The sequence below is a fragment of the Canis aureus genome, chromosome 24 (genome assembly GCF_053574225.1).
Source record: "Canis aureus isolate CA01 chromosome 24, VMU_Caureus_v.1.0, whole genome shotgun sequence".
Lineage (NCBI taxonomy): Eukaryota > Metazoa > Chordata > Mammalia > Carnivora > Canidae > Canis > Canis aureus.
Genome location: NC_135634.1, coordinates 45110973 through 45128432, shown reverse-complemented (window position 1 = coordinate 45128432; position 17460 = coordinate 45110973). Strand labels below are relative to the sequence as shown.

General features: G+C 45.5%; 1 protein-coding gene across 12 annotated transcripts in view; it reads right to left on the bottom strand.

Annotated features, from left to right (window-relative positions):
• Positions 1 to 17460, bottom strand: part of DIS3L2 (DIS3 like 3'-5' exoribonuclease 2) — a 346721-nt gene that overhangs the window by 61594 nt on the left and 267667 nt on the right. For all 12 annotated transcript variants that reach the window (XR_013363376.1, XR_013363377.1, XM_077869235.1 and 9 more), the window contains one exon: positions 15548 to 15781. Coding sequence is in view for 10 of the 12 variants with exons in the window: in XM_077869235.1 (XP_077725361.1) it covers positions 15548 to 15781 (234 nt within the window). In the remaining 2 variants the exon portion in view is untranslated. The remainder of the gene's footprint in view (positions 1 to 15547; positions 15782 to 17460) is intronic.

The window sequence follows — 17460 nt, the reverse complement described above, 5'->3', positions numbered from 1 at the left end:
TCATCAACATCTACAGCTTCTACTCTTCACAGAAAGAGTGAAAAGTAACAGAATGCAAAGACAAGCCAAAGACCTGGATAAAATATTTATAAATCACATACCTGATAAAGGGTATATGTAATAAGAAATTAAACCACCCAATTAAAAAATGGGTGAGAGATATGAACATGCACTTCACCAGAAAAGATATGCAGACAGCAAATATGCACATGAATTAGTAGAGAATTGCAAATTAAAACCACCAATGAAATACTTCTACACACCTATTAACATGGCTAAAAAAATAAACAATCCAACAAAAACCTGACAATACCTAGTGCTAGTAAGCATGGAGAGAAACGAAAACTCTCTAATTGTTGGTGATGGTATAGCCATGTCAAGAAAAGTGTAGAAAAGTGTCGCAGTTTTTTGTGTTTTTTTCTTGAGGGGGGTGGGGAAGAGCAGAGGGAGACAGAAAATCTCAAGCAGGGTTCATGCCCAGCACAGAGCCTAACACAAGGCTCCATCTCATGACCCTGAGATCACGAGCTGAGCTGAAATCAAGAGTTGGACATTCAACTGACAGCCACCCAGGGACCCCTTGTTTGCCAGTTTTTAAAAATAAAGTTAAATACACACTTGCCATATGATCTAGCAATTCCCCCTTCTAGGTATTTACCCAGTGAAATGAAAACTTAACCATCACATTGAAGCCTGTGGGTGTTTATGACACCATTATTCTATAATTGCCCCAAGCTGGAAACCACCCAAAAGCCCTTCAACTGGTAAATGGATAAACAAACTGGACCACCTACAACATCATGGAATGATGTTTCTCTACAACAAAAGGGAATGATCACGGGTACACACGACCACGTGGTAAAGAAACCTCATGGGCATGATGCTAAGTGAAAGAACTAGACTCAAAAAACTACCAACTGTGTGGTTCCACGTGTATGACATTCTGGAGGAGACAGCACAATAGGGACAGAAAACTATCAGTGGCTACCAGGGGCCGAGTGTAGGGAGAGGGCATGAGTACAAAGGGGGAAGTAGAAATTGTCTAGGGTGAGAGAACTAAACAAACAAACAAAAAACCCTGGAATTTTACTGTATGTAAATTATACCTCATTAGGGAAAAAAGTAATTCTGGCTAAAAATATGGCTGGTGGGTGTAATGCTAAGGGTGTAAGGAGTGCCTAGTGATTGTATATAAAATCTGCTCTTTTATAGAAATGGCAAAGAGAGGACTCAGGACGCAGGAGGTGATCAAGCCCACAAGCAATAAAACAAATGCAAGTCAAAACAATCATGAAACACCATTTTCAACCTATCATAATAATGAAGATTAAATAAAACCCACAAACTCTCAATTTGGTGAGATGCAATGACAATACACTATTGTTCCTGCTGGGGAAAGCCTAAATTAGTTTAACCTTTCTGGAAAATTTGTATCAAAAGCTTTAAAAATGTACACTCTTTAGGATACAGAGAAAAATGTTATTACTAGATGAGGAGTGACGAATGCCTATACTGGCCTTACTTGTTAATTTCTAAATTTTTGTGAGACAAACCACACATTACAAATAAAATAGTAAAGCTAATCAAAAAGAGAAAAGAGTCACAGAAAAAGAGTTAATTCCCTACAATCCGGTCATTCCAAGAGTGTATCTCTAAGGACATAATCGAAAGTGATTTTAAAATTTCATACAGAATATTAATTGCAGTGCTATTTATGATAGCAAAAGCTAAAAACAGTCTATAACAACATTGAGGAAGGCTTATGTCAACTGAAACTTCTGCATCTTTTCTTCTTTGAGTAACTTGGGAGTAGGATGGGTGTTTCATCTCCTTCCCTTCTTTGCTCACAAACCCTTCAAGATACCCCCTGCTTGTGAATCCAGTACCATGTCCTAAGTGCCTGAACCCCTGTTCCAGTCTGACCTCTTGCCACTGCGCTTCCTCTACCCACCTGGCCCAACTGGACCACTCCTTCCTGTGGAACAGTAGGAGAGGACCTGTCCTCACCCCTCCACCTCCATTTCAAATCCTTCCCCTCTCTCCAGAGGCAACTGAAAGATAGCAAATGGAGGGAAGTCTTTCCATACCAAGACTGCCAGTGACCCCCGCACCTCCACCGTAGCTCTGCTAGAACTGGCTCTTCTGTGAAGACAGCAATGGGGTCCTTCTCAGCGCCCAACCACACAGCTAACAGCCATTTACTGTTATGTGTCAGCACTGTCCTATGGGTACAAGTCACTAACCTAACAGTACCCCAATGGCATAGGTACTATTATTATCTCCATTTTAATGATGGTTGTCTCAGGAACAGTATCTCCACTATTCTTTTTTAAGATTGTATTTTTAAGTAATCTCTATATCCAACACAGGGCTCGAACTCACAACCCTGAGATCAAGAATTGCATGCTTTACCAACTGAACCAGCTAGGTGCCTCACATTATATCCATTTTATGATTACCTTGGGGATATGTTATTTCATTTTACTCATTATCTTAGGAAACTGAGGCACAGAAAACTTAAAGTCCCATGGCTAAGTGCAAGAGTCAGGGTCAGAATCTAGGAGGTCCAGTGCAGGGTCCACGCTCTAAGTCTTCACTGCTTTGTAGCTGGTGGCAAGGAGAGAAGGGAATCTGGGCCTGGGGCAGTCTGGAGCAAAAGTGTGTACCAAAAAGGAGTTCAGAGCTAGGCCTCTGGGCAACCAGGACAGATCTCCACAGAAACTGAGAAATCCCGGCAACAAGGAGTCAGGAATCCAAGCCAGGAAGCTGGATGGCCAGGCAGACCGAAGAAAGGGAGAAGCTCAGAGCTTTGCTCCCGCTCTGCTTGAGCTCAGGAGTGTGTCCCTACAGGCCAGACAGGGAGGCAGGCGAAACTTAGAGCTCGTTCTAGTACTTGGCCAGGGTGGAGGGCAGGAGAAGGGAAGGGGAGAGCCCCTTGTTATTTACAGAAGGAAACTGATTGTAGCAAATCAGTTTCAAACTGCCCCATGGCCAAGCATGCATTCTCAGAGCTCAGTAAAGGCTCCCTGCTCAAATGTACTTCAAACCCTGCAGACTGTTATTCATTAGCAAATTTTCTTATTTAGGAGCTTGCCAATTTAATGCTGACAAGCAGATAAGAAACCTGCTGGGATTCCCTCCCTGGATGTTGCCCTTCGGGGTCTGGCTCATTTCTTTCTACTCTGGCAGATTTCCTTTACCCCAGGGGGTCACAATTCAAGGGGCAATTAAAGAATTTCTAATTTATTTTCAGCATTTCCAGCATTTTTCTTATAGCAAATTGCTAATTTCTATTTTGTACAGGAGAAAACTTTTAAAAACAGATTGACCTTGTCTCTAATTGACTTTTAAAGTAGGCCCTTCAAACCATAGCAAGCGTTCTCATATAAAACACCTAGGCGGCCATGTCCACACAAACCCAATGTGGCCTATTATCCAGGCTTTTCCCTGGCACCCGCCTCTTCCATTCCCTCCGTGAGACATTAGGCTACTTGGAGTGCTGGGACACGGAAAGCTGAGGCCACGTTCTCTTCTCTTTGTCCCCAATACCTGGCATGGTACTTGTACCTGGTAGATGTTAAAAAAATATGTGGGAAATAAAAAAGATAATCAAAATAGGGATCAAGTTACAAAATACTTTTAAAGCTCTTAAATTCTCTTTAGTTCAAAAATGTCTGCCACATGCTATTTAAAATGGGAATGGAAAAAGTGCTACAAAACAAACTGTGTTACAACAATATTATTCTTTAAAAATGTGGGAATTCCTTGAGGAAGAACGGGACCATATCTTCAAGTTTTAGACTTGACATAAAATGGACACCATGTCCTTGAGCACCCACTGACCTCAGGTGACATTCACAGCGCTGCAAACTGCTTTAACATGTCTCTTCTGTGCCAACACCACAGACTGATGGGTGAGAAGTTGCAGCAAGGTATCTGCCTTCTACACAACTGATACTCAAGAATGCAGGCAAGGAGGGAGATGGAGGTGAAAAAGAAATGAAATTATAACATGAAATGAATGAAAACCTATGAAGTGCTGCATCTGGACCTAGAGAAGTAAGGGATGAGGTGGCTCACTTGGAGGAAGTGAGGTATGTGGGACTGCAGTGAGCAGTGGAGGCCTAGGCTCTGTGAAACCAAGGAAGGACGAGGAAGGTAGACGGGTTGGTGGGACACAGGGAGCATCAAACATGAGCCATGTCACAGAGGGCCTTCAAAGCCAGGAGGCACTGGGATTTGACGGAGCAATCTAGTCGCTTGCAAAGGCTGGTCTGAGATTAGCAAAATGAGAAAGAGGTGTTCCACAAAGCTCAACCAAGTCTTTTTGTCATTTTGGTGCTAAAATGTTTTCATTTGTAAAATCATGATGACAGTAGATGATAACTAGCTTTTTAAGACAATATCCTTGTTTGGCAAAACTAAAACCTAGCCATCCTATATCCTGTCCTGGAATATTTATGGAAACCTTACTGCTCCCTAAAACTTGTTTCAGGAGATGGCAGGTCTTTGAGTGACAGGTGAAAGCAGGGTTTGGGGAAACTCAGTCTGGCAGAGGAGTTTAGCACAGGCAGTGAACAGGAACAGAGCCCCCCCTGGCTCACTGGACCATGGAAACCAGAATCAATTGAGCCAGCCCTGAGAAGCAGTCATGGTAAAATCCAAGGGTCAGCTGCATGGGTTCCCTTTCCCCAGTGCAGGTTTTACTAACGTCAAAGGATTCCACATCTCTTATGTAGCTGTTTGGCTCACATTCGAGTGACGTGGGGTGTGACATGGGGGCAGGGTGAGGATGTGCAGAGTGTCCTGTGAATAGAAAGGGGGAGAATCCAAGCACTTCCTAAGCATTAAGTACAATTACCCGAAAGAGCCGTGGAGGAGCCGAATCCGTCATCGAGGCCACTAACCTGAAAGCCTTACATCTCAGAGGAACAGGGGGTGCCGGCCACTGCTCCACTTGACCCCCAGAAGTTTCTGATATATCATCCCATAAGCGTGACAGTCCTCTGCCTCCCTTCTCTGCCCCCTGGAAATGCTAGGGACTTAAGTCTGAGTCATCTGGGCACACTCTCAACTCCAGCTGTGATGTGAGTTATCTACTCTTCCCAGACAGCCCAGCAACAACTAACATAGAACCTCTGTCTTGTGCAAATCATTTCCATGAGAAGCAAGACTAGGCTCTGATCGGAATTCACAGAGGGAGCAGAGACCGGGGATCCCATCGTGGTACACAAATCATTCCCATTTTGTCATGTGGGTGGGGGACAGCAGCTGACATTAGCTCACCCCACAGGGAATCTCTGTGAAAGGCAGGTGGGGGTGGCACAGATCTGGTGCTTTGCCCACCTGTCCACATTAGCGAGCCTGGTCTCCGACAAGCCTCAACATTTCCGTTCCCAGGGCAGCATACTGGGGGTCTCTGCCTTGCCCTGGAGAGCCTCCTCTGCCAGGCTCCCCTCAGGGATATAGGCTCCCTGGTCTGAGGACACAGAGGTGAACACAGAAGTGCTCAGGATGCCTTAGAAGCACTGCCAGCCCCCTGGGGTGCTGAAGCTTCCTGTCTCTTCACACCTGTCCAGGCAGCTCCACCTTGAGAAAGTCCTCATTACACCCTGTTCTAAACCTTGGATGCCTTGGCAAGGAATCAAACATCCAACCCTTCTATTCAAAGGGAGAGGAAACCTCTCTGATTTATAATGTGCATTTAATTCTCTTACATAAGCACACCTCTCTTCTAGGTCCCTCTCCCAGATCATAACCACCATCTTCTTTTTAAAAAGAGCAATATGTACAGAGATGCTCAGAGGCCTTGAAATGCTTGTTAGAAACAAGCACTGTGCAGTGGCTGGAGATACAGAGATGAATATGATACTGTCCTTACCCTTCAGGAAGTCAGTCTTAGAGATGGAAACAGGGAAGAAAATGGAAAATGACAAAGCAATGAGATAATGGGATCAGGACAGGCGACGGGGCAGGGGAGCCTGGGTGGCTCAGTGGTTGAGCATCTGCCTTTGGCTTAGGGCGTGATTGAGTCCTGTGTCAGGCTCCCCAGAGGGAGCCTGCTTCTCCCTCTGCCCGTGTCTCTGCCTCTCTGTCTCTCATGAATAAATAAATAAAATCTTAAAAAAAAAAAAAAAAAAAAAGACAAGTGGCAGGTATAAATCAAGTGCTAGGGGAGCCCTAAGTGGGAGAGAAGGAGGGGGTGGCTGCTGCAAACCTCTCTGCAGCAGGACTGCAGGTTCAATCTTTAGGTTCTGGGAAACCTTCTGCAAGCAGCAAGCGGCAGCAGGCAAGTGAGAAGCTTCCAGAAGCAGGGTAGAGGCCAAGTTCTGCTGAGGATCTGGACTGGCTGTTCTGAGCAAGAGCAGAAGCATCAGCTCTAGGTTCCCTCAGCGGCCATGGTGTGGGCAGGTTCCCAGGAGCACTGGAAGGCGCCACATGGTGACAGTCACAAGAGGACCATCTCTGGGGTACCCGGCCTGGTAGGGGGACATGCTTCTGTCTGTTTCTGGCTACCTTTTGCTCCCTCTAGTCACTCCAACCAGAGTTTCTTTTTATAACATTCACTTCAGGGTTGTTCCAAATGCTTGAACCCACTCAAGCTGCCTTTACTGATCCAAACTTTATCAGTCACAGAATATACCCATCTCAGTCTGCCTTGTGTGTCTTGTTCTCAGTGGGCTCAGAACTCAAGAGGAGAGAGTAGTGCAACAGGGTACATGCCACATTGTGGCAACAGGGGGGATATTCCTTGGCCCTCAGCTCTTCCTCACCTGCCGTGCCCTTGCCTGGCACTACTGTGTGAGTTAGGGTTTCCCTTCCCAAGCCAGCCTTCTTTCACGAATCCCATCCCATCTAACAAACCATTCCTTCAGCCTGCTCCATGTCAACGGGCTATGCCCTTGCTTTTATCTTCCTGGAGTTTCCTCTAAGTACACAGAATTCTTCTCAAGTTCACTATGCAACTGGAAGGTAGGAAGTTCGTCTTCCATTGCCTCAGGCTCCTTCCTAGGACTATGAGCAGTACTTGTAACACAACAGGAACTTAAGAAATATCTGTCTAGTGAGGGTCCGAGATCATGTCTGAGTCTGTATTTTAACAACTTCCAGAATAATACTACCTGTATTCCTTCTAATTTTTGAAAATTATGAGTAAATGACGATGTGACACGCCTAAAGGAAGGATGAGCACATGAAGAGTTTGGGGTTTTAATAACAAGCTGCTCGGCACAGTTACTCTGACCCTTAATGACATATGTTAGCTTTTATGCACATGTTAACAAGCCACAAATAGCGCTTAGCTCCCACAGGGGCTATAATTAGTGTTCCTTATACACAACTAGGTCAAGTTTTCAGGTCTGTCTCTTGCTCATGCCTTGGGATATATTAAGTATGGACTGTTTTCCCTGATTCCATAGGAAATTAGAGTGCCATCGATCCATCTCTCTTCCCTGAGGAATGACCAGGGCTCCCTGTGCTCCCAGGTTCTCCCTGAAGCCTGAGGCTGTAGCTCCTTCTGCCCAGCTGCTCCCCTCTCCTCCACAGAGGCCGTGCTAGATGGCCTCTGGGTGCCCACTCGTTCAAAGGACCACAGGTTCTTGGCTGGCGATTTATTTATAAATGAGCTGGATACATCTGAATGAAAACTGCTGATATAATGAGTATGAAACTGGTAACTGGGAAAAATAGGAGAAAACCTGACAGGCTGATATTCTCCAAACCTAATTCTAGAATCTCTCTATGCCTGAAATAATGCACATTTATCAACGCTTAAACAGAAGCCCTGAACTTCTAGTAGAAGCCTTCCTGTACTGTTTACTACTTCCCTAAAGAGAAGTATTGCGATTCATATGACAGTAAGATTACGTCGTAGAGCTACTCTGTGCTCTTTAGTCTCTCTCACTCTTTTTAAAATTAAAATATTTATTTATTTGAGAGACAGCGAGAGAGCACAAATGGAGGGAGGGACAAGGTGGGGGGTGGGAGGAGAGACACTCAGGCAGATTCCCTGCTGAGTGTGGAGCCTGACACAGGGCTTGATTTCATGACCCTGAGATCATGACCTGGGCTGAAACCAAGAGTTGGATGCTTAACCAACTGAACCACTCTGACACCCCTGTGCTCTTTAGTCTTAATTCAATTGGATTTCTTTATAATCATTCACATCAGGCCAACCCAAGGCTATTATACACAGGAGGTAAGAGCCTTGGGCTAGTGAATTTCAAATGTTCTCTGAGGATCTGAAAATGCAATGATAATTCTTAGCACCATTTTAAAAAGTATGGGTATCTTTATGGATTCTAATGAGAGGAAAGAAGGACCTCACTTTGGGGCAGGAAGTTGCTCTCTGGTCTCAGCTTCAGCAAGGGGTTAGCAAAAATGCTTTCAACTACCTCTCTCCAGCCATTTTACATTTTGGGACTCTTGGGGTGCCTGGGTGGCTCAGTTGGTTAAGCATCCGATGCCTGATTTTGGCTCAGGTCATGATCTTGGGGTCCTGAGATCAAGCCCCAGGTTGGGCACTGCACTGAACGTGGAGGCTGCTTGAGATTCTCTCCCTCCCTCTGTACCTCCCCCAACTCCCTTTCTCTCCCTGGAGTCTGCTTCTCCTCTTTCTGCCCATCCTCTTGCTTGTGCTCTCTCTGTATCTCTCTCTCCCAAAGAATAAAGAACCTTAAAAAAAAAAAAAAAGATAATCAGTTTGTCAAGGCTTACCAAAGCCCCATCCTCTCTTGGATCTGTGATTTTCTCCTGCCCCACAGCCTCTCTTTCAGGTCAGGTCCTTGTCATTTCTCTGGTGGATTGTGCAATTCCTCTTTTGTTCCCTTTCAGTTTACTCTACATACCATAGCCATCAGCTCTTGCCATAACACAGTTCTGATCATGTCACTTTCATAGTTAAAATCATTCCATGGCTCCCCCAGTTCATTCCTGCAGACTTGAGGGCCTAGCCTCTGCCTCCTTCCCTAGCTACTCCCCTCACTGCATCTACACCATATAATCTGGAACAATCTGCTATTGCCCAAATGTGCTATCTCTTGCTTCCCATACCTGCACCACCAGTTTGCTTGAAATGCTTTCCCTTGCCTTTGGGGCCTGGCTAGCCCCTAAACCTTTTAAAAGCCCTAGAGTATACACTGTCTCTGCTGGGAAATCCTCCCTGATCCTCCGAGACTGTGCTGGTTCTCTCCAACATACTCACCACACTCTTAATTTTCTGTGTGGTCTACTGGCTCCTTCAGCTCACTATAAACCTAAGAACCTGGACTGAGTCTCATTCCTTCATTCCTTATTCCTTCATCTCTAGCACCTCACATACACAAGGTACCCAGTAAATGCTTTCAGGAGACATGTGGAATGAAGGACTCTATGACTAAGACAATAGAGACCAATTTTATGAATATGTCTGACCATCGGATAAGTAACTTACTCTTGTGCTTCAGTGGTGATGTAAATAACAAGACCAAGGAAGAGCCAGATAGGATGAACAGCCCATTCTTTTTACCTTGCACCAAATATCACACTGTACAAAAACTAAACAGTAGAGAGTCAGAATGCTCATTTCTTGCTAACAACTGTGTTGGAGAGGAGGAAAAAAAGAATTCTTAACTATAACTTTAAACATGTGATTCAACAAAACATACTGCTACATACAACAACAGGGGCAGGGTGGGGAAAGAAATGCCACACAGCCTCCTTTGGGCCGGCATTGGCCATGAGCAGTCTCGCCCTATGAGCCAGCATCTCTGCAGGTGGGCTGGGGGTGAGACCCAACTGTGCAGAGGCTGCTACTCACAGAGGTGGGAAATGAGAGCCACTGCTCTTCTTGCTTCTGGCTAATTAAAGCTACCTGACTGTAACTAGGGTAAGGGAACTGGTGCTAAACGGATTCATTCCTCTACTTCTGGCCTCCAATTGGATCTACTCAACATGGTACTAATCAAAGGAATAATTTACTTAATTGCATGAAACCACCCCCAGAGCTAACTTAGCACAATGGTTCTCCATTACCTCACCTCCCTGGTGCAGTGATGATGAGCTACTAACAGCGGCCTGGGTAACAGAGCTGAATTTCATGTGAGCGGGGGTCAGCGAGCTATGGACCACAGGCCAAATCCAGCCTTCTATCTGCTCTTGTGCAGCCCATGGGGTGAGGATGGTTTTTACATTTTTAAATGATTGAAAAATAACCAAAAGAAGCATACTATTCTGTGAAATGAAAATTACGTCAAATTCAAATCCCAGTGTCCTTAAAGTTTTATTGGCACACAGCCTGCCCATTGTCCGTCTGTAGTTACTCTCACATCACAACAACAGAGTTGAGGAGTCGAGACAGAGGCCATATGGCCCACAAAGCCTAAAATGTTTACTATCTGGCCCTTTACAGAAAGTCTGCTGACCCCTGACTTAATGACTGGGATAGCCCAAGGACATCCAGAATGGCATTCTACAGCTGCTTGGGTCCCAAAGTATTTAAAAGTTATTTCACCAACAAGTTCATCTTTACAACCAAGTCCACTCAAAGAATATGCCTGATGTTTGAACTTCAAAATCGTGCCAGGAAGGCATCATAGAAGATATAGCTGAGAATTTCGTAAAGGCTCCTTTAGTTTGGAGGAATCACCTAAGATGGAAATATAAACTCTCCTTCACTACAACTTCCTCTCAGTTCAGAAAATCAAAGGCTTAGTGGAAGCCATGCACATCCCTGCCAACCTGATGGGGGAACCCAGTTTCTTGCAGGTCATTATGGTGGTTTCTCACAGAAGTCCACCCACAGAGTGGTTGCCCTCTAAGTGCTAGCTCCTGACTGGGGAATGTGGAGGGAAAGCCCTGGAAAGCTGTAGGTGTAGCTTCCTGAAGATAATCAATATTCCCTGAGATGTCCGACTCTCAGGGAATATTGATTCTACTGACCAAGCTGCTACCCATCTTTCTTTAAGGTAACCACTAAGACACAGGACTCTAAAATAAGCTTGAGGCCTTGTCAGATCACAGGCAGTGTTATCTTCCTCTCTAGAGAGGAAGATGCCCGGGAGCAGACTTTGTGTCAGCATAAACAGAAGTGTCAGGCAGGCCCAAGTCATGGAGCAAGAACCAGAGCACGGAGGGAGGGCTTCTCACAGTCCCTCTTCCCCACAACTCAAGATTTGCATAATCATGTTCCTTCTACTACAAACACAAAGATGTCTGGGTTCCCTTTATAGGCAGGCATCTCTTTTCAAGAAACAGGGGTGACATACACGATAACAAAGAAAATGAAACCAGAATCTGTGTCAGAGTCTAGAATTAACATGGCAGCAGGAAATGTGAAGATGGGAAGAAGCCACCTGGAAGGAATACTATTCCAACTGTTCCAACCAAAAAGTACAAAGAATGCACTCGGCATCTGCATTTGCTTTTTGGGCAGTGAAACAAAGGAGTGTCATTTCCCTGAGCTAGAACCTCCGTACAATGAGGTTTGACCTCTAGGTAGAATAGACATGTGATGTGAAGCAGGAGATGGGCTTAAAGGCAGTGCTTCCCATTCTGTCCCACACCACAGTATGTAGAGAATGTGCTCATATCTGATAGCACACTAGGGCAAGCAGACAAAACGTCAGCAGGTGGTCCCCTGGGGGACCGGAGCTAGTCAGGTGGCCTGGAGGGCTGAAGGCACACCATCTGATGTGAGTGAGGCAGCTCCAGCCTAAGGGGTTGACTGCAATCACCCAATGGCAAAGGAGCTCTGTATTCCTGTAGTTATGGCCTCCAAATCAGTCCGACCCTGACTCAACAAAGAGGCACTATCCTTGTATCCCCACCTCACTCATTCTGAAGATCATCGTGGTGAACTGATTTCTTGGAAAAGTAAAACTTCTGGTTTAGTGGATTTATTCTATACCCAAGGGCACACGGTGTGACATGGAAGGCGTCCCCTCTCACAGAGTCTCTCTCATGGAGGCTGGTATAAAAGGGCCTATTTTTTCAGGAACACCACCAAAAATGTGGACATGGTGAAATGAGGCAAACAAAGCATCAGAGAGAAACTCCAAACAGCAGGCTGTGCCAAAAGCACCAAGGAAAAATGGATTTTTGCGAGGGCAAATGCAGGCAGCAGGCCCAGGGGAACAAATGTGGTAACTCCTGAATGGGGCCATTTAGCTGATTTATAAAGGATCTCACCAGTGTCCCTTGCTGTGGGAGATTGATGTGTTCCTCCTTCTAAAGCTGTGGTCCATACAACTTGTTTTCTGGGGAACCAAGGAATCAACTCCAAGGATGTACATCCATTATTTTCAAACCTTAATTAACTGGAACCTAATTAGGACTTTTGAGGGCTCTCCCCCCACCCTCACTCTGAAGGAAAACTTTTCTCTCTTAAGTCAGCATGGTGTAAATGGAGGAAAATTGAACAAAGAGTTCGCTATCTGGATTTCTTGCATATAAGCAACTCATTTAACCTTTGCGGGGCATCAGCTTTCCAATGTGTAAATTGTGAGAGACAATGAGATGTAGATACCTAAGGTTATTTTCAGTAATAAAATTCTGATTCTAAGGGATCCCTGGGTGGCGCAGCGGTTTGGCGCCTGCCTTTGGCCCAGGGCGCGATCCTGGAGACCCGGGATCGAATCCCACGTCGGGCTCCCGGTGCATGGAGCCTGCTTCTCCCTCTGCCTATGTCTCTGCCTCTCTCTCTCTCTCTGTGACTATCATAAATAAATTAAAAAAAAAAATTCTGATTCTAAGATAAGCCAACAGATCAGTATCAATTAATAATCTGTGATCATTCTTCTACCTTGACTGCCATAGCCCTCCTACTGTAAAGTTGACATCACCTAACAGTGATCTTCTATAGTTTTACAGTTAGAGAGCATTTCTTATATTTGATCCAATCAAACACTGTAACAATCTGATAGGGTAAGATCTCTAAGATGTTATAACAAGCCTTCTCATTTGATGTGCTTGAAGCAGTAGTTAGTAAGTTATCATAGGAACTGGCTACAGAGGGGAATCAGAGCCATCTGGGTGGCTCAGTCTGTTAAGCATCTGACTTTTAGCTTTGGCTCAGGTCATGATCTCAGGATTTTGGGATTGAGCCCCTTGTTGGGCCCTGGTTAGCATGGAGTCTACTTGAGATTCTCTCTCTCCTTCTTCCTTTGCCTCCCCACCCCCGCTTGCACGTGTGTATAAATAAATAAACACATACATACATATATACATACAATCTTTAAAAAAAATAGAGGGGAATCATATACGAGAGATCTTTATATATAGCTAATCATTTACCTTAATTTATATAAATGTAAATTCATTTTTAAAAATGTAAAGCTTTTAAAGAGAGGACAATAATTAGATTTTTACATTTTTTCTGAATAAATTATATTCATAATTCATTATCTATAATTTATAGTTTCTCTTTAGTTTTAGAGAGAGAGAGAGAAAGGGAGAGAGAACTAGAGTGAACAGAAGGGGTTCCATCTCACAATCCTGAGATCATGACCAGAGCCAAAACTCAGAGTCGGATGCTTAACTGCTTGAGCCACCCAGGTGCCCCTATAGTTTTTGTTTCTTTAAAAGAGAGGGAGAACTTAGACATCTGTAAAGCCATCTGAGTACAGAATTCTTCCTGAATTTTATGATTTTTCCTCCTATTCTTTTATAGTTGTTACACCCAAACAGAATTTTTACAGATTCATTCTTATTGAATCTTTTCAAGCAATTTTAGTTTTCACAGAGATGACAGCTTCCTTTTTTATGCTCTTATTTGACCCGTGTACCTTCTTTGACTCAGCTAAACTGAATGATTATCTGATACACACAACTGCCCTGGTGGGAGCAGAGGTAGGCGGGAGCGGGAGGCAGCCTACGCAGCACGCCACCCACACTGGTCACTGCGTCCTGTGCAAGGAAGGACAAGCACTGGCTGAGGTAATCACAAGGCATCCAGGTAAAGAGTTCAAGAAGGCAGGAGGGGAAGCTTGTCAAGAACTTAGGAAGGAGGGCAGGGCTAGAGAGACAGATTTTGGTCACCTCAGCATCTAGTAAGTAGTAACAATCCTAAGAGGAGAGGAATTCATTCAGGAAGGGAGTGTGGATAGAGACAAAAAAAGAGGGTGGGGTAGACTCCAGGGAATGTGAACACTCACGGGGGACAGCGGAGGAAGAGGCATCTGCAAAGGGACCAGCAGGACATTGCTGGAGATGTATGGGGAGAAGCAGAGAACCAGGAGCTGAGCTTCCTAGGGCCAAACGCAGAACAAAGGTCCAGGAAGCAAGAACTGAGAAGCATTCTTGGATCTGATAAGAGGGCTGCCACTGCTGAGTAAGAACTGGGGTGTTCACGCCCCACAAAGGACTTCACTGAAGGAAGCAAAGGAGATGTCCTATCATCCCCTGTACCTTTTGGTCCCATTTCTACTGGCCTTGCTGTCTTCTTCAGCAGCCACTCTTGGGCTGCCGGGGCCCAGGCCAGGGAAGCAGGAGCATGAGAGCTCCAGAAGACGCCCTGAGCCCCGCAAGCACATGTGGAACGACTAGCCACTTGCCCCAGTTACTGCTTATTCCCAGGCCCAGGGCAGCAAGCGTTTGCAGTGCCTGCTGAGAAGCATTACTGATGTTTATCACAAAAGCTAGGATGCAATGAAATCTTCAACTAGAAAGTTTTAAAACGAAGGTTTTGAAATCCCTCCAAGCTGGAAGGCTCAGACAAAGACACTCTGTGAGGTTACCCTCTTGCCAGTGGTCTCCATCAGCCAGGCCTGCTGCTCAACTCATTTTTCAATGCCCAGAGACTTCCCAACACAAACAGTGACCAGGCAGGGAGAGCAGGTTCTCGGGGGTTTGGGTAAGAAATAGAAATGAGAATTTCTGCACGATTTGGAACACAGGTCCTACTCTATAACATACTGACAACTAATGAGGAAAGGATTCCTAGGTCTTAAGAGCTGCTGCACATGGAAACGGACATGGAGATGTGACCAAGTTTGAGTGACAGCTACCTATGTCCCAGAGGGCCGCTGGCATGGCTGGGATACTGAAGAGCAAATGGTGCCATTGTGGACCATCATTTTCTGTAGCAGTCAACATTCTCCAATTTCCTCAGTTCTCTGCTTCTTCAAATACGAGTCCAGAATTTATAAACATAGGACTCTTTTTTGAAAGTAAGGGATAAAAAGAAATACTTTTTTTTTAAGCCTCATGATCAGATACTGGTCAACTACCTATAAATTTCCATGTTTTCTCCCTCCATTCAGAGGGATGTGAGGTAGAAACTGAGGTAAGACTCAGTCTGGCCAGGAAAGACAAGCTGGCGGTTCTGGTCACAAGGCCACCCACACAGACACCACCCTTTTGTCTTGGGTCCTGTCAGTGGGCCTCGTGTGCCTGTGAAGTTCAGAGGATGGATGGCAGTTAGTCTCTGTCTGCCTCAGAGAATGCTGTTTTAGTGCTGTGACTGGGGAAAGAAGAAGGGAAGATCCCAAGACTGCCATGTTGAACCTCATGCATGCTGGGCTCAAGCATAAGTCAAATCTGTTGGTTGCACCCAAAAAAAGAAGTGACTGACTTGATCCAGACGTAGTGCGCCGTCCACAAACCGTTGTTTGCGTAACTCCTTTGCAATTTTGTGGAGATTCAAGACAGCCCGGTGTACCTCCTCGCTGGTGTGCTCGGGGGAGATGGGGGGCAGCTCCTCCTCAGGGATTTTCTCGGTTGGGCTTTCAATCATGCTCTGTGCATGCTCGTAGCTCAGTTTTGTACAGGAGCGAATGATGGTCCGACCAAACCATTCACCAAGGATCTGCAAAGACAGATTATGAGGGAATTAAGAGGAGGATTTTTTTTCAGGCCTTTCTTTCATGCAACCATTCATCCATACCATTCTACAGAGATTGACCAAGCACTGACTCTGTGCTCAGAACGGTGGTAGGTTCCAGCTAGGCACGAAGACTGATCAGATGTGGCAGCTGCTGCCCTCAGGGGGCTCAGATTCTGAGGGATGGATTTAACAGGCATGGAGGTCGACAGAAGGTCTCCAAGCACACAGGTGGCACAGGCAAGGCCCAGCAGGAGGGAAACTCAAAGTGAAGGGCCTGCTGGAATGCCTTTTCATTACCTTGAGTGAGTAGTCATCAGTAGCAAAATTGGAAGAAAGAGAAGGGACAGAGGGTAGATGCCAAAGGTGTGACATGTGGGGAATCTGTGGAGTTGGTAATGGGTCAGATGTGGGGTGAGGGAGAAAGTAGGGTCACTGGCAGAAACAGAGAACACAGATGAGAGAGGCAGGATGGAGGCAGAGAGAGAACAGTAATTCCAACTTAGTCTATTTGGGCCAGTTCTGTAAAGACAAAGGTCCAGAGCAGGGTTTCTCAGCCTCAGCAGTACTGTGTGGACTCATTCTTTGTTGTGGGGCCTAGCCTGTGTCCTGTAAAACGTTTGGTGATAATCCCTGGACTCCACCTGATAGATGCCAGTAGCCCCTCCCACAAAGCCAAGCTGACAACCAAAAATGTCACCAGACATTGCCAAACATCCCCTGGGGGAAACCTGGCCCAATCTGAGGCCCACTGGGCTCAAAACATACACCCGAGTTCAGTGGTGCTGTTTGCTGTGGTGGGATAACTGCTGATTTGTATTTTTTATCCTTTAAATTTCCCTATATCTTCTATAATGAGCATTTATTGCTGTTAAAACAGAAACAACACAAATGTCAAAATATTTTTGGGACTCCTGTGTCTGAGGTGCAGGGAAGAGGTCCAGATGGTGGGCTCTGTAGCAGGCAGCTGGGGTGTGGGCCTGGGGAGATGACTTATCTACAGGGGCGAAGTTGGTAGCCCCGGCCAGAGGCCCAACAAAGAAAGAAAGGGCAAGGGAGAGCCAAGGCTGCATTCTTTACCACCTTCTTAATTGGGGCGGGGGGGGGGGGGACAAAAAAAGAATCTGGAGAATGAAAACAGAAACCAAGAGAGCTCAAGGGATAGGAGAAAAATCAGAAGTGTCCAACGTTAGGGGAAAGGGGCTTTAAGAAAGTAGTACTCAGGGGCACCTGGGTGGCTCAGTGGTTGAGCATCTGCCTTCAGCCCAGGGTGTGATTCTGGGGGCCTGGGATCGAGTCCTACATCGGGCTCCCTGCAGTGAGCCTGCTTCTCCCTCTGCCTGTGTCTCTGCCTCTCTGTGTGTCTCTCATGAATAAATAGAATTTTAACAACAACAACAAAAATACTCAAAATCCACAACAGACACATACAGAGCACTTACAAGGAGACAAGACACTTCCCACAGGCTGCCGTCTCACTCAGGCAGCCACCCTATGACGTAGGTTTCATTATCTTCATTCTGAGGCACAGAGTAAGTAACCTGTCTGAGGTCACAGGCTGGAGAAGGGCACAGCCAGAAACTGAGACTGGGCTCTCAACCACTAGTGAGAGTCAAATGCCACTTGCATGTCAAGGAAGATAAAGAAAATGTCATTTAGCATTT